The following is a 21391-nucleotide window of genomic DNA, read 5'->3' on the forward strand; positions in this document are numbered from 1 at the left end:
GAAAGACTGGAGTGGGGTGCATAACAATTGTGTTTATAATTTGTACACTGTTGAACATATCATCACTTTATTGATGAATTGTTGAAAAATATACATAATATTTTGTGATTTCAGTAAAAACTACAATAAGCTGATATTGTACTGTAATATTAAACACACAGAGAGTGTATTTTAAATACACGTCGGTGTTAACCTAGTAGAAATAAAACGGCACTTCCATCCGCAAAGGTTATTTTCAAAAGTTATGTGTCACTGAATATACGGTAAAAATGTTGAGATCCCTAAAATACGGAAGGAAGAGTTACCGTGTGTTTCAAGAGACGGTGGTGTCAAAAAGATCATTTTTGTCTGAAGCATACCGGTGTACGGAAGCATGGCAAGCACGGCTTCAGACTCCATTATTGCAGAAGATTAAACCCAATGATTTTTTCATAGAGATAGATCACAAACAGACTACCACTGGTAAAGTCAGTGCGATCGACGTTGATATATTAGCAAATTCAGTACGGGATCAGTATCAGTTGGAAGAAGTATTGACCACAGTTTACAATTTGAGGTTATCTGAAGAAACATCAAATACATTGGACTCGACGCACCACGCTATCATTAGATATTTACTGGATAATGATTTTACGGAAGAGCTTATGACTGTCTTGCATGACAGACTTAATTACGGAATTTTCCCTGATTACATATGTTATAATATTCTTATGGATACGTATATAAAGAGGAAAGATTATGCTAGTGCTGCAAAAATTGCAGTGCTGCCTATGTTACAAGAAGACGATACCAACCCTATAACTAATGCATTATCCGTTTATTCTTGTCATAAATATTTAGAAAAACCAGACGACTGGGTAAAACCACAGCCACCGGAAGATACTGGTGAAGAGATTAAAATACGTGTACGTTTCATTAGAAATGATTACTTTGATGATCATTTTGATCTTACAGATCCACGTGATCTGGTTGGAAAAACTTTAGCTTTTTATGGTAAACTTATGAATAATACATTAGGAAGAACATGTCAGTTAAGGGGCTTAATATTATACAAAAAGTATGAAGAAATATCAAATATAATAGAACAGTGGCTGGAAGATGTCAAAGATGATATTGTATATGAAGAAGTTTTCGATTTGATAGAAAAGGATAATAAAAGCATAGCTGAGGAAGAAATAAAGAATGTAATGTCACAAGTGGACAGATTGAAAGCTCAGAAACTTTGTAAAAACAGTTTAATTGAAGCAATAGAAAATGATGTGAAATCTGCTGTTGATAAACAGGCGGATGTAGATATAGCTGAACAATTAAAGGTATGTATACCAACTTGAAAATGTTGGGATAACGTTGCCGAAAATCCTTCTTGCAATTATCATTTTAGTCGAATAAGAATATTCTCGAGATCCCGGTTCTCGCACACCTCTAATATAAACCAATAAATTAGTGTTTACTTTTTGATGTTACAGACATACATTGATTGGGGAGAGAAAAGGAAACTAATGTTGGAGAAACAAATAGAATCAAAGAAACGAAGCGATAGACTAGAAAATGTACAGAAAATAAAGAAATCTTTGCTTGAACAGGAAAGGGTATTGACATTCTTTAATGAAGAAGATAAGATTGACTTGAAAATAGATAGTTTGGAAACACAGGAAATAAAGGAAATGGAAGCTCTTCTTCGTAAACACAAAACTGAACGTAAACTAAGAAAATTGAAGGAAGAAGAAGTGTACAGACCACCCACACTTTGAAACTAAATCAATTAAGAGTCAGATGTTACTATAATTGATGGATAATAGTTTGTAGTTAAAACATTATTTAATAAATCGCGTTTAAACAAAATTTGTTTTTGAAAGGATAAACGTGGTAAGAGACAATAAAAATATATTACATATTATTTATCTTCCGTACTTTGTACATATTCACTTAGAACAGTTCTTTTCCTTTGTTAAATGTGTTTTACATAAGTTTATAGGAGGGTTTCTTCTCTCAAAGCCGCTTAACCTTAGGAATATGAAAGATAATTGTATAATTAAATTTTATGCTAAAAAATTATTAGGCTCTGTAACAAATAACGTTCCCTTTGAGCGTTAGTATCGAATCAGTGTATGTTCATATACTTGGCCCAATTTTAAGCACATTTAAAATTACATAACTTCAGACCAAGGTACACATTCAGCAATTAAGTCTCAACAGACTTGAAAAGACTGCATTATAGGCAGCTAGTGTATTCCAGAGACTTTACAGTACTAGAAAATTTGGTCTTCGTTTCCCAAATTGCATTTGTTTGCAAGGAATGTTCTGAAAACATAATTATATGACTTCATAGATTTTTTATGAAAGTTTGTTGATTTCTTTTTTAAATTCGTCGTATCCTTACCCGATCGTAATCATCACGACATGTACTATAGTACCATAAATTATATAACAATCACGATGATTTACTTTGCAATTGTACAGTTAATGCTGCTGTTTCTTGTTTCATTTGTTTCAGATCAGCAGTTATTCTCTCCAAGTTTGCTCCAACATTTTTCGTAGATTCAGAATCAATCTACGAAAAATAATGTATTTTATTTGGAACGATATGTGCGAATATTTTAGATTTTTAATGTTTAATATACACATATGCAACGAGTTATTATTTACCTGTTCTTCTAAGTCTCTAATTTCTCGTACAGTGGCGCCCGTTTCTTCGACTAAATTTACAAGTTCACTGCAATCAGAATGAAGCGTGGCCAACAATTTGTAAGCTTTCCTCGATGCTTCGTTTGTTCTTGCATCTCGAAATATTAATTCATCGACAACCGTGAACGATCTCTCTACTCTGCCCGTAAGCGTGTTAATCTCTTTCTGGATCTCCCGAGTGTCAGCTAGAACTTTGTTGATGTCGTCCTTCTGTTTCCTAACGTTATTAATTATTTCTAAAATTCGTTGAGTATACGCAGATCTATTCACTTCTTTCTGAAGTTTTTGAACTTCAGCGACCAATTGTGAGTATTGTTGATCTTTGTTGCAGCATTCTTCCCGAAGTTCTCTTTCCTTCTCTTTCAACAATTTAATTTCGTCAAGTTTTTTTTGGCTTGCACTCTGTATGTACAGAATTTGAATTTTAGGTATAGAATTCAATTTTCACGCTTGGCTATTCAGATAATACTTACAGCTTTCGTCGAGTGTTTCTCTCTTTCTTGTCTATACTTTTGAATCAACGGTACTCTGTGCTTTTCCCATTGATTGCCTAGACTAAGTAATTTGTTTGTAGTGGCTTCGATCGTCGCTTCCAATTTTTTAATATTCTCGTCACTGTCTTGCAGCAGATCGTAAATTCGAACTTTGATCTTTTTCTGTTCCTCGTTTATCGTTAACTCTTTCTCCTCGTTCTGATGATTGATTGTTACTTGTGTTAAGCTAGTATTCAATTTTTTAATTTCATCTTGCAACTCTTCCACATTGCTTCTAAGACTTTCGCACTCTACTTTGATTTTCTCGACTTCTAACTCCTGTTTTTTCACTTTGCTTGCAGTTTCTGGTTTTGATAATGTAGGTTTTGAACTGCTCACCTCCTTTGCTTGAGATTGCTAGAGATAAAATAAAAATCTGAATGGTGAAGTAAGATATTGTACTTGAAAGTAATGCGTGCTTACAGTTATCGATATTATTTAAAAAAAGCTTACTTTAGCCATTTGTGGCGTATCCTTCATCGAAATCCTACTGAGAACAGTAACTTCGCTTGGTGCACTAGCATCTGTAACTTTTTCAGCGTGTACTTTATTTAACCAATTTATTCGATCAAGAATATCCGTGGGTTGAGTAAGATGTGCTCTTGCGTTGTAGGATATCAAAGAAGGTAAAAAGGATTGTTGATTTTGCACTTGCTTAGGCACAGGTTGCAGATAGTGTATGCAATAGTCTTGATACTCTGCGACATTGAAATTTTTATCTATGTTGGTCAAGCATTCAAATTGTAGCATTAAATCACGTGAACATTACTTGTTACCTTCATCACTGTTTGTTGTTGGTACCTCTAAATTTACAGATACATAAGGGACACTTGCTCTGCCTTTATTTCTAAATCCCTTTGTGTGACAATAATGTGGCAACCATGGAGCTGAAAGGCCTTGTGATATTGCTGCCGCAATAGACTTCTCTAATAATGCAACATTGCTAATCGGTTCGTTTATAGTCTTATCATGTTCTTTTGGTAATTTATCAATGAGAAACATAAAAACTCTTCGCAGATCAGCTTCTGAACTATATAGAAACGTCTGGTAACCAATATCACCTTTGTATCCTAAGTCCTGAATTCATGAACTGATATTAATGAAAACTAAAAATATTGTTGCTCGAGTAATATTGATTATTATTCTTTCAAATCTTACTGAACACGCTTGAGCAAGTGTGGCACCCAATCGAAAACGGGCTGCCATATTCATAGGTAAAACTGTGGACACTCCAAGACCTGGCCTTATTATATCTATGCATCTTACTGTCGCTTCTATCACTAACTCTGTAGTGAAACCACCCAGGTTTGTTATACTGTCTTCTATGTTACTGAAATATAATTTTATTTTAATTATTAGGATACTAAAAGTTATTGGAAGTACACAAATGTAATACATACATTTTCTAAAATTTAGTCGTCGGTTATTAATTGTTATTCTTTCGTAAACATTATCAAAGTTAGCCGGTAAAATATAGACGAATTTAGCAGCATTCTACTGTTTCTGGTTCTTTCTATAAAGTATAGAGATTTCGAAGACAAAACAAGAAAACGCTAATCAAAGCTATCACGTTCTGCTCAAATAAACATTACCGCCCACTTTTGACCGTAACAAAACGAGGCCGACATCGAGTGTCAAACAAGATGAACCACTGTCTTGAAAATATGTAGAACGCTACTCACCAGTGTATTTGACGCAACGAATGAATAATTATATTGTCAACCTCCTCCATCATCCGTAAAAATGTGAAAATACTAAAATCTCCTACAGCGTGATCGTATTTTAACAAATTCGTGTCAAGTCACAGTAGCCTAACCTGTCCATGAGTGAACAAATATTTGTGCACTATGCAATTATGCAGATGGCGTAACAGACAGACCCTCCCAGTATTGCCAATGTCTTACACTGTGTTTCATCGTGAATCGACTTTGTGCAATAATTTTTAGCAAATATGGCCCCAAATATATATCGATATTCATTAGTAAAAATTCTTTCACGGATAAAACGTATTCTTTAAATTCGTATTATAGACTCATTTAAAAAAGGACTTTTATTATTCTCTTCGTGATTCTGATCAAAGCAATTTTTCTAAAGAATTGTTTATACTTGATTTATAAATGATATATTGATTGACTGATATATTGATCCTTCTAACTTCACAAAAAATTCAAATTGTTTAATCTAGAAGAACGTAATCTATTTCAAAGGGTATTTGATCAATTACGCCGAGGAGGTGTGAAAGGGTAGCGGCGCCGAGTTTGAATTTTCGCGCCGGCGGCGCCGACGGCTCGCGCGCATCGCCTCGCGGCCAAGTTCACGGTATAAAGTAAAGATCAATTATTCGCGGCGAGAGGCCCGCACTCCGCAGAGTCGTGCGTTGCGTTCGGTACGCGTCAACATCAGCTGTTGTTTCGCTCTCCCGTGAAATGACAGTTTCGTGGAGGTTCACGATGTGGAAATCGTTTTCGTGAGGGTGTTTCGTGTACCGTGCGGGTGAGCCAGATCCGATTCGCTTTCGTGAAAGATGAACGGGAGCCTGGGAATAATGCGCGGACCCGAGCAACATCCACAGAGGTTCGCGGATTATTTTGTCATATGCGGACTGGACAAAGATTCAGGCCTGGAGCCAGACAAATATTTCGGTGAGTCTATTCCGAATATTTCCAATATCCATTCTCTATGTCCCGTATTGCCAGGATGAATCTCGGCCCCGAGTGTTCAACCTTCGAACGAGTTCAATCTATGTATACCACGAGCGTTCGACAATCTTTTTTGTAGACAGCGTAGTGGTGGTGATGTTGCAATTTTCGGAATCGCCTATGCCTCGCAACGACGCGCTGATAACTGTTCTATGTGACCCGATCGGTGTTTACATCGATTAAATGTGATGTCGCGTTTGTCAGCGGATTTTAGGGACTCTTCTGAAGAGCGCACGTTTTATTCGACGTCGAGTACACTCCCGTACAACGCGACCAAAAAAATCGTATTAAAAATGCTGCGTACATGCATCTTTTGCTGTAGCGAGTGCACGGTGTTTTTAAACGACACGCACTCACCGTGTATTTTTCCTGCCACTTAGGACACATGTATACGGGCCTGTTAAAACAGTTTTTTTTTCGACCGCGTTGTACGGGAGTCCACTCCGTGTCCCTTTTGTCGCTCGTGGGACGTGATTTTCGTTTAATTTACACGCGATGAACACGTGAATTGTAATCGATGACAGTGCTGCTAGAAAATACGGTTCGATTGACAAACTCGTTGACAGCCTCGTCCGCACGCCTCATCGTCAGCCTCTTCCTGATACGCGGGATAATAATATTGAATATCGAACATCTGCGCGTCCCACGTTTGTAACACAGAACTGCTTACGCCAATGCATCGGGCTGGAAGCTCGACTCGCCCGTGCGTTTTCATACGTTAATTACTTACTGTCAACAAGCAATAACACAATGTTTTCGTTTACCAGAGGGGGATCGGTTGGTAACTGATTGGTTGATTAGTGTGCGTATTTTTAATTGCATAGTTTTTTTTTAATGTCAGTTCAATCGATATAGTCATTCGCTTATTTTTAATCCCCTTTTACTAAGTACCAACATCACAACAAAATGCTGCGGGCGCGGATGTTGTCCGATCTAACACGGCGTTATCCGACTATTTCACGTAATTGGGTAAGGGACCCAATTACTGTCAGGGTACCAATTTTTAATATTCATTATGCTTTAAAAATAAGTATAATTAATGTAGGCACAGTAATTGGTAGCCCCACAGTAATTGGGTCCTTACTCTATTTATTGTTTGTGATATGTATGTGGTACTCTTAAAATACTCAGATGTGGAGTGATGATATTTTATGAATGATAGTAGGAATGTCACGTAATTTTTAATCTTATCTATTTTGATACGCCTTAATTGTATTATTCGACCGAGAAATATTTAAAAAATTTGTGGAAAAATTCACTAGTTTTAATTTTTTTTTTTTTTTTTTTAGGAACAAAATTAGAAAAGGTCATAATCTAACAACAAGCACAAATTGTTAATAAATTTAGAGTTATCATAAGATGACACATTGATCGCTTGGAAATTCAGTATATATATTATTTGTCTTATCCCCCCCCCCCCCCCCCCACACACAGATTTTTATATAAATGGTGTCATTCATTGGCAAAGTTACTTTTCAATTGTGTAGATAAACATATTCGCAGCAACGTTTGTTTGTGTGGTATTGAATCTCGGTAAATATATTGTGCGCAATCTTTTTATCGGAAATGACTAATAGCACGCAATACAATAACGATCGATCAGTTTGCTATTGTATGCAGACAGTCACCTTTTTCACTCTGTGACATACATTCGATTATTTTGTGGTTGGCAACACTTGTCGCGTACGGGTCCCTTACACACATTTTTATTGTGTTAAGAATTCAGCGAACAACAGATAAATACAGACAACTCCTGTATCATGCAATTAACACAGTCAATTTTTATTTTGCATAAATATCCGCAGTCTACTAATCCTTCTAACTTTCAGAAGAAAATCAAACTCGTTCGGTCCACTTTCAAAGAATGTAGCAATGCTTATGCGACTCACGGTAAGTGCTGTAATGGGGTCACTTGCCATATTACAGTGTCATTAATATTTTAATGAATATTCGATTGGTGGGTGGGCGATGGTTGCCGTAGTAAAATATGGTTGCTTGTAAAACTGTGAACCTACTCGAAAAGTTTGAACAATGGGGGCGCAGGATGTCTTCCCAAAGAAGCCCTGTTCTTCTCCCGTTCGGTCCATTTTTCCGGGAACGGAGCTCGGATGGATCGTTTTACTGTCTTCGCCGGCTGTGCTCCTGGGAAAATTCCGCGGGCAAAAAGATACACGTGTCGCCTGATGGTTATGCTCGTTTGGTTAAACGGCCACTAGTAGTGGGAAAACTCCTACCGCTTGTTTATGTAATATTCGCGAGCTTCCTGCGACACTTGTTTCGAATTAACGTTGCGCCGCCATCTTGGCTTTCCGTCACGTATCGTTTATCCTTGCATCGAAAGTCTTTCATTTTCTGGCAACTGCCAGAACCAGCAAGTGATCTCTCTGTAAATAAACTAAAGCGGGACTTCGTTTGTTTGAAATGTTAACTGGATCGTTCGGATAATAGGAGTTCATTAATAACTGGATTTATAGTAACTTATTGGAATACATAAACCGTGGAGATTCTCAGACTTTTTATAAAATTAAAATTTTATGTAAAAGTACCATTTCCTATAAAAGTACCATTTCATACAAAAGTACCATTTTATATAAAAGTACCATTTGATACAAAAGTACCATTTTATATAAAAGTACCATTTTTTTATAAAAGTACCATTTTATACAAAAGTACCATTTCATGTAACAGTACTATTTCATACAAAAGTACCATTTTATGTAAAAGTACCATTTCATACAAAAGTACCATTTTATATAAAAGAAGAAGAGGGCGAGAAAAAGTTGTTCGATATTGCTTCAGTGTGGACGTAGCGTTGGACTCTAATAAAAGTTGCATTTGTTGCTCGAGAAAGCGAACATACTGTTACTCTTCGAATAGCGTGTGCGCGCAATTGTGTAAAAATGTTCCGGCAAATTATTTTGCAACTAACGGTATAAATTTCCAAAATTCGCATCGATGCCCAGGGAACGGTTCGGATAATTCATTGCGCGCGGCTGTTGACGCAGTTTCCCGAGCACGTGTGCTGTACTCAACGACCGTAGAATTTGTAGCGAAACAAGTGTGTCGTAACTCAATACCAGCGTATGTACTTTCATCGGCCACGATCGCCAGTTTTCAGGATTGAGTTACTCCGGGCACATCCTAGTGTAAGGACACTTACCCGATGGAAACGATACCGGCGGCGTGCTCAAGCGCCTGTGACATTACGAGTCCCTGCTTCCTTTTCCGGAACATAATATTCTTCGTTTAATCCGCAAAAGTAGCACACATTCCACATTCTTCGTTTCACAGTTTGTTCAGTTAATTTTTCGATGGATTTTTAAGCGGACCGTTCACGGCCCGAGTAATTCTACGTACTGCATTAATTATTGTGCCCCTGCCCCGGTCAGTATAAATTCTTGCGGTACACCCCGTACATTCCGCGCAGCGAACAAAGACTAATTGTGAACAATGGCAACAAGAAGGAGATAATTCCCTGCTTTCGTTGAATTGCGACCTTCGACCTCGTTCTCCCTCCATGTTTAGCCGTGTCGCGTAAACTGAATGCTATCGGCGGAGGCAAACTGCAAAGTGCATTTACGTATCCCCACTCGGAGCATTTGTTTTGTAAACCGGCTGCCATGCTCTAATTGGTATTTAAATCGGATTAACTGATTCAATAGTTAACCATAAACGTGCCTGATTTATCAATTCATACGCGTTCGCTGTAACATTATAATACAAGAAAAATCCCCAGAAGAAAATACGAGATTTATAATGTCGACATACAACAAAGCATTCCACCAAGAAAAATGTTCCCTAACATTTAACAAAAATACTCTAAAAATCATGGTCTTTCTCTACCCATCAATTCGCTTTGTCCATCGACAGGGATTGCCACAAAGGTAATTGATTGATGGATCGATCGGCTGGATAAACGCTCGATTAGGGCTCGTTCCCATGTAACCCAGCGTAAGGGAACTTCGTTTCCGAAAGTTCTGCCGATTAATTTCGTGTCTATGTTTCCGTCCTTCTCTCCTTCCGGGGGAGGGGAAGGTTTCACGGTTGCATTGCTGCATCTGTTGCAGCTGCTCTCACGGCACGAAGAAGTGTATCTTTAGAATCCTCCCTGGTTTCTTTGTCGCGGCCCCCGTCTATTCGGAGAGGGCCGCAGTTTTCAGAAAAACTGCGGGAAACTGCGACAGCCAGTACCGGGCAATCCGTCCGCATTGTGCTCCTTCTTTTCTCTTTTCGCTCGTGCTCCTTACACGCTTGATCCTGCGAGAAGGAAATCTATTCAACGAAACGAAATCATTTTCGACGGCTACAGCTGGTCCGTGTGGGTCCGGGAAATTCTTAGAACTTGACGGTGAACCAGAGAACATCGAGGCTTTCGACGAAAAAATTAGGATCGTTCATAGTTTTCAACGTCCTTCGTGTTTTCAGTCAAATCGAGCACAAAAAGTGACCCGCATTGTAAGAATGGCAAGGTTGAATTTATTTCGATGTTCCGCCATTTTTATCATACGTGCATCGAGAAATTTATTATTTCCTATGAAACGAGTCTTTAGAATTTGAACAATTTTAGCCCTCCCACGGCGGTGGCCGGGTCTATTTTGCCCCGGAGTATCGAGATAATTTGCGTATTCAATTTTTCGGCAATTGCACTGAACGAATAGCTATTGCATTAGGGTATGAAAATATATTTGAACAAATTAATGATTAAAGTTGTAAACATCGTCGATAATACAGTTCTGACAAAGGTCCGTAAAATGTGTTTGCTTCTCCAATAATTTTAGTCAGTCGAAAAAATATGACAATATTTCGAGGCTATAATTGAAAATAATTAATCGAGGTGACCCATTATATATCGTCGGTAAATGAGCTACTTCTTTTAGGAAAGTTATATGGAAGAAGCTGGGTGTACGAACACTTTTCTGGGCTGCTGTAAAAGAAAATGACAAATTCATCGGATTTCCATTTGCGCGAACAATTTCGCACGGGCCGGCCGTCTAAAATTGATCGAACTCGACGGACTTCGCCAATCGTACGTGTCTTCTGGCACACCGGGCTCGTACACTTTCCACACAAGAGCTTCCGCAATTTCAGGCTCGCCCATTCGTCAATATAATCTGTCGGTACAGTTGGACAACTGGATCGATTGAGTCCCGCGCGAACTTGAGCTATTAAGGGGGGAACGCGATGTAAATTGCCCAAAATGGACGAACACATTTCGGGAATTTACTGTCACTGGTGGATTGAACCGATCCTTTTCAAATTTCAGGGCTACTTTATTACGGTCTCGAAGTAACTAAAAATATTTTTTTTAGTCAAAACGCGTTATGCATATAAATAATTTTTGTGACTTGTTTGCAGCCCCTCAGCAAGAAAGGTGATTCGCGCAATGTAGTAACTTTCGGGAATTTATTGTGACTAGTGGATTGAACCGATATTTTTCAAATTTTAATGCTGTTTTACTACAGTATTAAAGTAACTAAAAATACTTTTTTCGATTAAACGAGCTACGCCAGTAAAAGTTATACTGGCTTATTTGTAGCCCATCGTCGAGAAAGGTGTCTCGGGCAGTGCAATCTAGTACCCTTTGGGAATTTATGGTAGCTAGTGGATCGAACCGATCTTTTTCAACTTTTAATGCTATTTTACTACAGTAACTAAAAATATTTTTTTTTTTCTAGTAAAAAGAGCTACGCCAATAAAAGTTATAATGGTTTATTTGTAGTCCATCTTTCAGGAAAGTGTCTCGAGCAGTGCAATCTAGTACCCTTTGGGAATTTATGGTAGCTAGTGGATCGAACCGATCTTTTTCAACTTTTATTGCTATTTTACTACAGTATTAAAGTAACTAAAAATATTTTTCCCTAGCCAAAAGAGCTGATCCCCTGAACCCGAGGAGAGACCATACCGAACCAGGTTTTCATAATTGAGTCCTGGCATCCATGTGTTTTCGGCAATTCTGCTCGATTAGGCTACCTCGGCACTGTTTCCCGAAAGTTTCTCGAAATTGGCACGAAGAGTCTCGGTCGATTCCAGGGGCTCGGGAGTTCGTCGAAGTTCGCCTAGCCTGAGTAATTTGGTTTCAAGGTTCGGTACCTCCGGACAGATCACTCGCCCTCGGTTGATAAACGGTAGTGACGTGTTATGCGATCTGCAACGTTGTTATTGCTATTGTGTGGCGCTTTCGAAAGCGAGTTGTGTTGCAGCGGTCTGTGATTTTCCGGTAAAAAGATTTTCCCTGTGGAAAATACTTCCAACCAGAAAAACATATAGTTCGTAGCAAAATAACTAGACCGCGGGTTTTTATGCAAAATAAAAATTGTCTGCACTCTTTGCAAAACATTCGGTCAGAAATACTTTTCAAAACATTGTACAATAATTTTATTGCGCGATTAAAGTTCGTTTTACCAGGTCGTCGTGAAAATAATAGCGATTTTGTCTTGTGTCAGCGTAAAATAGATTGTACATGCGTAAATATTTGCATTTAGACATTGTTGCAAGAAACAAATTCTTGATTGCACGTTGCACAAAACCGTGAAAAACATTTCTAGATGCTTCCTACATTTGAAAATGTTGGGAAAATTGTTACAATTTTGCATCCATGTCCGCGGTCAATAAAATCTCGCTCGATCTCGCGTTTTTCCATTTTTGCATCAACAGTGTCCGCAGTACGAAACGATGGAAGCAAAAACGATTCGCCCAGATCAATAGAGTGAACTGTGCGCTATTGGAGCAACACGTTCGACCAACAATTTATCTGAAAATCGTCGGGGAACGGTAAAAGCAAACTAGAGCTGCAATTATTTTTGCCACAAAATTTTAAAAAACGCAAGATGTGCTTTTTTCGTCGCACAATGTATTCGGTGGCATGACAATTTTTCAATTAATTCCACCAATTTTACAGAAACGACCCACCGTTCTCTGACCTGCGTATATCGAAATCGTGGTTTTATGGCTGGATTTCTGGGGGGGGGGGGGGGGGTATCGATTCCGCGGAAATCGGAGCAAAAAAACGTGGAAAAAAATACCCGATAGAAGAATCGTCGACGTTGATGCACATAATTCCGTACTTTCTCTTCCATTTCTTGTTTCGTTCGTTGCCGGCGGCCTTATCCTGCATGGAAACGAACGAAATAATTACCGTCGAGTATGCAATTAAACTTTCCAACGGTAATAACGGCCGAGGAAAAACGGGAAGAAAAAGAGTTTTAGGCGACTCGATCGGGCCCGATTTCTTTCGTTCGAGATCGTTCTAATTAGAAAACCGGGCAGGAAATGTAGTACGCTTTTGCCGATTCGCGAAAAAATTGTATAAGCGACCCCCCCACCCCCCGCTGGGCGTGTAAGAAAAATTGTGTGTTGAACACTACTCAAAAGATGTACATAATTCCCGGCGGAGATTTATGGTTAATTGTAGAAACACGCAGCTTGTAATCGTTGAAAAGATATCAATCATTCTTAATTTGTGCTGCACGCAGCGTGCACTGATAAGTCGGTGATCCATCAAAAATTAATGTTGTACGCATCTTCAATGTATAATTTTCCATTCGTATTAGTTTAATATTCTGTAGACGCAACATGTCCCCAAAAATGTTACGCTTTCTTGAGAGAAAGAGGTTCCGGAGGTGATTCGAAGTAACTTTTTCCTTTGCGGAAATGTTTTCCGCGGCATAGTTAAGAAGTTATTGCGGAAAAACGCGAGCCAATCAGAGCGCGGCTACGGCGGACGGATTCCGGCTCGGCCAATGCCAACGCTACGCTCGGCGGGACCTATCGCCGAGCCGGAGGTCCGCTGTAGCCGCGCTCTGATTGGCCCGCGTTTCCCGCGAATAACTTCTCAACTGTGCCGCGGAGAACATTTTCGAAAAGGAAGAAGTTACTCTAAATGACCTTGGGAATCGCCCATTGCGAGAAAATTTTTGGACATCCTGTATAGTTGTAACAATGGTCGGTCGTCTGATGGTTAATTGATAAAATATGGAACTATGAAGATATTGGACAAATTTATACAAATAAAATTTATTTTAAGATGGAACGTACATAAATTTTCGGACTAACCTAATAAAACGTATCTCAATCGTTCAATAATATTATTGTACAGTAGGCAACCTTTTTGAAAACATTTCGGACCGATCATCTAATTAAAAATATTAAAAATGTGTATAAACACGAGATGAATGGATCATACTGTACTTCGACGCCGTTAGATCATCAAATATTCATAACTCAATTACGCTCCGGTGCCTAATAAATGGATCCTTGCATTCCCTGACAAGATTATTAATTTCTCGGACAAGTTAATTATAAAATGTTATGCAAATTAGCCCATCTCGGACTTCTGAGCGAATTAGAATTCGATTTGCTCCGGTGTTACGCGCGTCGTCGGAGCAGAACTCGAACAGGAGGTGGAATAACAGGTGAGAAATTTGAGATGCATTAAAATGCAACAGGCCCCGATGCACTTTAATACCGCTCCCGGGGATCTCGAATGGAAACTGCTCGCGAACTTTCCAAAAATCGTTCGTTTACATGGATCGTTCACCAAAGTATCCGTTTTCTACTCGGCCGTTCGCGCTTTTTCTTTTTCTGCTGTTTTCTTTCGCGTTGAACGATGCGGCTCGACACGCTATTGTTCGTGTCTTCGTCGTTGACCATTCTGCGCCCTTTGCACTTTGAATCTTTTATCAATTTTGTTCCTCATCATTTTATTCAAAATGTACTTTAAATGCACCGTAAATATTAATTAGTACTAATCGAAGAATTCGATCAAAATCTGAATCCAGATTCAGAAATTGTTTCTATTCTTATTTTTATCCTGCGATATTCGTAAACTAACAGTATTAGAAACCAAACTAAAATTCAAAATTATCCAGATTTCCGTAACAATTGACTTAACGTAACATCATAAGTTTACATCGATTTATTCTTCACGATTAATTACGTTGAGATTCTTCAGGTCGTTATGCATTGCCGAGCCTGCGTTAGTGTAATGTTTGATAGCATCGATTTTGATTTTCTTGGCTTTCGAAATTCACCAGCGAAAGTTTTCTTCTCTCTGTTCGAATCGATCCACTTTTCCAGCACAAAGAAAGAGCTCGGTGATGCAACTTCCTTTCTTCAAACGGATCATCCTATCGGGGTCATCTGAAGGTCATCGCGCCACGCATGGTCGAATTCGTTTATCTACAAACACGATAACAAAAGCGTGTATGCGTAGACAAAAGCAGAAGCGTAAAAATCACAGAGAACATGGATTTTGAAGAAATTAGTTTTTTCTTTTCTAAATGTCTACTGTGCCAGAGTGAATTAAAATAAAATGTAGGTTACATGTAGAATTGGATGTGATTGATGGAATAAGGATCTTTGTGCAAAATAAATTTTAATTAATCTAATTTTAATTAATTTAATTTTAATTAATTTTCAACTGATAATTTTCGTCATATATTACACAAAATCTGCCAGCTATAGATCGCTGCTTTGTATTTGGCACACATGCGAACGCCATAAGTGTACGATATATTCGCAGCCCGCTGTTATTATAGGCCCTATAGTATAGGGGGTAAGTAATCGAGGTATTAGTGTCCAATATTTTCGGTGTAATTTGATAATGGATGGAAATTGGCCCACCATGCATAGAGCGCGCTGGGTCTACATTGATCGAACAAATATGCTGGAAAACTTCGTTATCCCTGCGAGATCCTGATCCAGGCGCAATAGGGGGCGTTGGGGGATTTTCTTACGGGGTGTTTTCGCTTTGAGGGTGTGGACAAAATCGAATTCCTCTGCTTCATTGTCTGAATCAACCTACACAATTTGTGATTCTCATATTCTTCAAATCCTCAAACTCATTTTTGTATACTACTCTTTCACCTACTAAGTAGACTGCGGGTCGTTAAGAGTAGAATTATTAAAAATTAATTTGTCAAGAAATATTTGTGAAATGCAATGCTGGACGTTCGATGAAATTTCCAGAATATGTAAAATTGATACAATTCCGATTATTTGAAATTTTCATACGATGTCAATTGTTTTAGCCTCTCAAAAAAAAATCCTAGTAGTACGGTCCAATATTACAAAAGTTTTTGTCTTTTTAAGAGTGTCCGAATATGAATAAAAGTCATTTGGAAATAAATTCAATGCTACACTGCGGGAAAAGAACAAAATGGGATGATTCGAGGTTGCTTTCCCCAATGTTTCTTTCTGCCTCCTTGTGAATACGGATGACGTCACCGTGCACGGGGTCATTTATGCGCGAAGGGGGTCCCCGTCACTTAAATGCCCGCTTAAAGGGCGGAAGTGTGGTTACAGAACGAAATCGTGCGGTGCTCGTGTGACCAGCACGAGCAATGATCGCCTTATGCTATACACGAAATGTTTCTATACTTAGTCTGTCGTGGTATAGTCTGCTCCAAGGAAAATACAGCTTGTTTAAAAAGTAATCTGCCGGGCACGAAAATGTACCTTCCATAAACAATTAAATACTAGATGCACTATATTGCACTAATGCTTGATGCACTTGATCAGTTATCGTTCGAGCCCATTTAATACAAAAGTGGTGTAAGTCAATATTTATCTGTTTGGTTTAACACGAAATCTAAAAAAAAATCATTGTAATATCATTGAATAGAATAATTGTAATATAATTTTAGCGGTGGCTTGCATAAAAGCAGAGTCGCCAGATCAAGACTTGTTCCCCCACTCTAATTTCCCCTCCTTCGCGCTATGCCCCCACGCTACCGCCATGGCCTGGTCACGTGACGCGCTCCGTCTCTGTCGCGCATGCTCCGGTACTGGCAGAGAGAGGGTAACTTTTTCCCCTCGATTCGTGCTCCCTCCCCTCATCTGGCGACGCTGTGCATAAAACAAACGTAACATCCTCCTATATTATTTATAGAACCTTTATTTAATACCTCGTTATCCAACTTTTTGGACTTATACCATTTTCGTTTTTGACCTATGTACAAAGTGCAAATTCAAAATGATATTATAATGAAATAAGTATCTACAGCGCGTTCAAATAAGTGCGCCGATAGAACGATAGCAAAAAGATAAAAACATTAAGCACGCATATTAATGGTTGAAATTCAAAATATTTTTGTTAAAAATCGTCTGGGCCGTTGGACAAAATCATCGATTTTGCTCGGAAAAATTCACTGAATTGGAAACTGAATTTTCCATAAAAATAGCCGTAATAAAAAAAAATTAAAAATTTACCATTTGTTACTCGGTGCTTGGACACTGCAATGGAATTGACTAATAAATTTTCGAAGTTGTACGTAACTACCGGCATCGTGTGTTTAGAACGCGTGTCCCTATGGTTGGAAATAGTGATTCTATTTTAACACATTCCGAATAGTAAATGAGCATCGGCGTGTCTATTCTTAAAAACGCGTGGTATAATATTGTTATGTCTGTGCCTCGTTATAGACACTGAGTCATGCCACGGTTGTTATCAATATGCGACTGCCGGTATGGATCCTTGAGTGGTCTTATTTTAAATATCATCGACCCCAATCAATAATAGATCAAATCCATACAGGAATACTTGCGCGAATAACAATTGTAAATACGAACTAGGATAAGGGACTCAATTACCGTGCCTATATTAATTATACCTAAAGCATAATGAATATTAAAAAAGAGATACATAACAGACTAACTGATTTTAATGAAAAAAATGTAATGCCTCTTTTTTAAAAATTAATACAGGTACAGTAGTTGGTACCCCCTCAGTAATTGGGTCCTTCACCCTACGTTCAATCGAGTTATATGACGCGGAGAAAAACAGCCCCGATACTTAATTTTATTCGCGAACTTAACAATTTTATATGCGTAGTACGCTCAATTTAATTATACGGTACAGAGGCGAACAGTACCTTTCAAATACTTCATAATTTTATTCTTTCATGCATGAACTATGTTCCATTTAATTTTACGATTCAGAGGAAAAACGGGGCTTGTTGAATGGCTCATAAAATACTATGTACAAACTGAGTGTATTCTATTCCATTTCAGAACACGGACAAAGACTGTGCCTTTTAGATACTTAATAAAATACTAACTTTATGCAGAATGTAATTGAATTTTTCCGCAGAGAAAAAGCGTTGCTTTAAAAAAAAAAATAAGTAATATGAAACGTGATACGGTTAGTGTCAAAACAAATTTACACGACTCGACGGATTCTAATGATAAAAATTGCCCGGTCAATTTTAATGAATCCGAAGTTGAAAAAGACGCCACGTGGCGCCGATGCGTCTAAAAATGGCGTCGCCGCGCAAAGGAGGATAATAGAGAAAATGGCTACAGTATTGGCCGAATTTGCGCTGGAAAGGTTAACCGGAGGTTTAAGATTAATTCGATTCATCGCTGTTCAATGACCCAATTCGATGATCGCGGCAGGGTGGCGTGGCGGGGGGGGGGGGGGGGGTGGCGGGGGGATGAATCCACAAAACTCGGCGTTCGACAAGGGGTGACCCTGAAATCGAGACGCCCGCTTGTGAAATAGCCCTCGAACGAGAATCGAATCATCGGTTCGTGCTCGCGGTGCTTTTCGCCTCTAAAAATAACGTACTCTCCTCGCGCGGTAATGCAACCCTTTCGAGCCAGCCGTTTTTTTTTTCTTTTTCGACGAAAGAGGGGCTGCGAAACAGGCCTTTGCGACAATTAGAGAATTTTCGCTGGCGCGCCATCGCCGGCAATTAACGCGATTTTACACGAACGCTAATGACATTCCGGGAAAAAACTGCGCTCGTTCCATTCGCCCGCGAAAAGTTAGGCGAAAATTCCCTGGAAAGCATTGATCGCGTTAAAACTCTGCCGAATTTTTGCTTCCCCCCTCATCAAATCATAAGTGACAGAACAGATTTTAAAACAATTTTTACTACAATTTTGAATTTTATGGATGTAGCATTTTGATCGCTGGACTGTGGATTTTTTATGCATTTACAATAAAAATTAATAGGTACTGTTTAAGATGGAAAGGATTATTTTATATGTGTGCAAAATTTGCAAAAGATTGACCAATTATTGAGATAGGAGCCACGAGAAGTGATACGCTGCTGGGATGGTACAATAATTTAAATGATAGTAAAGATCTCTGCAGAGACATTACTATAGTCCATGCACGTGTACAACATTTTGAAGCACTTGCTTTACAATAACCTAACTCTGAATGGGAAAAAAATTGAAATGGTTAGAGAATTATTTTATTTAATTGTGTGATTAATGGGGAGAATTGTTATTTTGCAAAATAAACATTTAGTTGCAACAGATTTGAAATACAAATTTATTTTCTTAATATGTTTAATGGGTTGAAAATAATATAATAGTATTTGGAAATTCGTCTAATGTTTTTATTATTTTAAATTATAACTCATTTCTTTCATAAATGCATAATTTCTTGATCACGCACTGTATAATAAATCCACGAAAGAAATTATTTGCGAACGGGAATTAGGTGGTTGTTTCTCTCGGGGCAAGAGTATAGATTTTCCTCGAGTTGCTGAAAGTTGGTTTGTTGGATTTCGCCGGTCACTATGATAACGACGCGCAAGGTTCGCATGAGTCATCGCGGATCCGAATGCCTCGGACCTATTGCATTCAGACAGTGAGTGGCCCTTTGCGTTCGTGAAAAATACTCGTTACACGGTGTCTCACGCGTGCAACATGTCCCCGAATCAATACTTTCCGCACTATACGGGTCTATCTACCGTTTAATGCTTCTTTTTCGTTACCCTCCACGAGCCTAATCTCCTCCGAGCGCCTTTTATCCCTCGTTTATCCGCCCTGCGCACGACATATTTCCACTGTACTGTCCACCGGCTCTCCATAAACTATTCTGCAAAATAAACAACACTTCCACCTTATAGAAAAATCTGGAAAAAATTAGGAACATTGCTTTCGACCACAGCTCACTGCTGAATCTATATCAAACTGCTGCACCAAATCTTCTGTGAGAAATAATTTTTTCGGGGATTTTCAATTTTTTTTTAAACATGTTTGCCCAATCCGAACAATCCCCCCAAAATAGACGTTAATAACCATAAGGGGACACAACTATCAAAATTATATAAGCGTGGTCATCCGATAACCGATATAAAATCGTAAATTTTAAGTTTCTGGGATTTTTAAAAAATCGGGTTTGCGGTCGAAAATTCGGAAAAAATGTTCATAAATCTTTCCGTATCTTTTTGTCAAGCAGATCGGTAGAAATAGAGCATAAACCCCCGTGCTCACCCTCTAACCAGCTTTGTGGTTGGGGTAGTTGTTGAGTTACAGTGCGAAATTAACCCCTGACTGATTTGTACAATAATTCAGATAATCGAGGTATTTTATTCGACTATGAAAATGTGAGTTTGTTGTAACAACGCGGTTTAGTTGTAACATTTAGATTGTTTCGCTGGAGGCGGACTGGGATTATGTAACAAGCGATACTTACTTAAGTGTTACATTTCATGCCCGTTTGAGGACACCGGTAGCACCCATCGTTTAACGAAGAAATCACCATACAATTTTCTCCGGTCGCTTAAGCGCGGTGACGACAGACGAGCATAACGTGCAACGCGCATAGAAAGTTCGCGTCCGAGGCTTTCTCCGTCGGCTGAAACTTTATTAACCACAATCTAAGCAATAATGTGGCACCTCTTCAGCGACCTCGATATTCCTCCAGAACTGCCATAACTTTCGGGGCTCGCGCCAAATTGCAGTTATTAGTTACTAGCGGACTTTTGCATTCGTAACTAAAGTGGGTAGAAAAAATACATGAATTTATAAATTTTGCATTATTTTCGATCCCTTAAAATCATTAACCCATTTGCATCATAAGGAAATACGAAAAAAAGGCCTTTATCACCAAACTTTTTTTTTTATTATATTTAAGTATAAAAATGACTACAAGTAAAAGAACTTCATATTTCAGTATTATAAGAAAAAATCAGAATTACTAATTTCTATTTTTTAGCTAACGGATAACGATAGTGACCAACAAAGTTGAGCGTATGAATACGGCTCCGGTGATAGTGACCAGGAAAATTGAGCGTATATACACGCTAATGATGCAAATGGGTTAAACGAATTTAATTTTTTTTTTGTTGTTCACCAAGATGCACAGTCTACTTAATTAAGAATGTGCGGATCTTTTTAATTCATACCTAAAATGTGTAGGAATTTAGAAATGTTCTTGTATTGCTATTACCGCCGCCGGATGCAAGGACTCTCCCATCAGGGGGTGAGTTGTCCTGGAGGGGTGAAAAAATGATGGAGAAGTGGAGGAAGAGGACGACGCTCGTCACGTAACATCGCCGACGGTCGATCCAGCCTAAAGGAAATAAAGGTTTTTACGGCGTTGCAACCGCGGCGATAACTGTCATGGCCGATGCAGCAACCCCTTGGTAATTTCGGCAGGGAACGATGCCAAAACTGTTCAGACGGACGTGCAATATTTCGGCTGGGAGCAGAACGCGATCAGAAGACGCATCTCCT

General features: G+C 38.7%; 3 protein-coding genes across 9 annotated transcripts in view; 2 read left to right on the forward strand and 1 right to left on the reverse strand.

Moving 5' to 3' along the window:
- Positions 1-5: 5 nt before the first annotated feature.
- On the forward strand, positions 6-1842 carry LOC143354034 (uncharacterized). The gene is made up of 2 exons (XM_076787721.1): positions 6-1313; positions 1467-1842. Exons 1-2 carry the CDS (start codon positions 270-272, stop codon positions 1749-1751), a joined length of 1329 nt encoding a protein of 442 aa, XP_076643836.1. The 5' UTR covers positions 6-269; the 3' UTR covers positions 1752-1842.
- A 41-nt stretch (positions 1843-1883) lies between these two features.
- On the reverse strand, positions 1884-9459 carry LOC143354032 (coiled-coil domain-containing protein 22 homolog). Of its 3 annotated transcripts, XM_076787719.1 has the most exons (9): positions 4901-5104; positions 4619-4731; positions 4377-4548; positions 3995-4295; positions 3672-3916; positions 3159-3575; positions 2647-3087; positions 2381-2551; positions 1884-2301 (listed from the first exon to the last, which is right to left on the reverse strand). In XM_076787719.1, exons 3-8 carry the CDS (start codon positions 4428-4430, stop codon positions 2432-2434), a joined length of 1578 nt encoding a protein of 525 aa, XP_076643834.1. In that variant the 5' UTR covers positions 4431-4548; positions 4619-4731; positions 4901-5104; the 3' UTR covers positions 1884-2301; positions 2381-2431. The 3 variants fall into 3 exon arrangements, with proteins under 3 accessions (XP_076643834.1, XP_076643831.1, XP_076643832.1); XM_076787716.1 differs by lacking the exons at positions 4619-4731; positions 4901-5104 and adding an exon at positions 9078-9459; XM_076787717.1 differs by lacking the exon at positions 4619-4731 and having other exon boundaries at positions 4901-5111.
- The window catches only part of Pns (DENN domain containing pinstripe), a 35104-nt gene continuing 19147 nt past the window's right edge, over positions 5435-21391 (forward strand). For 3 of the 5 annotated variants that reach the window (XR_013082264.1, XR_013082265.1, XM_076787710.1), the window contains exon 1: positions 5435-5860. Coding sequence is in view for 3 of the 5 variants with exons in the window: in XM_076787710.1 (XP_076643825.1) it covers positions 5743-5860 (118 nt within the window). In the remaining 2 variants the exon portion in view is untranslated. The remainder of the gene's footprint in view (positions 5861-21391) is intronic. The other 2 variants (XM_076787711.1, XM_076787712.1) reach the window with 2 other exon arrangements.

This window comes from Halictus rubicundus, chromosome 5, assembly GCF_050948215.1.
Source record: "Halictus rubicundus isolate RS-2024b chromosome 5, iyHalRubi1_principal, whole genome shotgun sequence".
NCBI classification, from domain to species: domain Eukaryota; kingdom Metazoa; phylum Arthropoda; class Insecta; order Hymenoptera; family Halictidae; genus Halictus; species Halictus rubicundus.

What these genes read in the sequence shown, in the direction of transcription:
- LOC143354034 (XM_076787721.1), top strand. Translation starts at nt 270, where the DNA reads ATGTTGAGATCCCTAAAATACGGAAGGAAGAGTTACCGTGTGTTTCAA. An exon ending in ATATAGCTGAACAATTAAAG is followed by an intron (nt 1,314 to 1,466) that starts GTATGTATACCA and finishes TTGATGTTACAG; the next exon opens with ACATACATTGATTGGGGAGA.
- LOC143354032 (XM_076787716.1), bottom strand. Translation starts at nt 9,151, where the DNA reads ATGTTCCGGAAAAGGAAGCAGGGACTCGTAATGTCACAGGCGCTTGAG. An exon ending in AACAACAAACAGTGATGAAG is followed by an intron (nt 3,917 to 3,994) that starts GTAACAAGTAAT and finishes TCAATGTCGCAG; the next exon opens with AGTATCAAGACTATTGCATA. An exon ending in TTAGAGACTTAGAAGAACAG is followed by an intron (nt 2,552 to 2,646) that starts GTAAATAATAAC and finishes TATTTTTCGTAG; the next exon opens with ATTGATTCTGAATCTACGAA.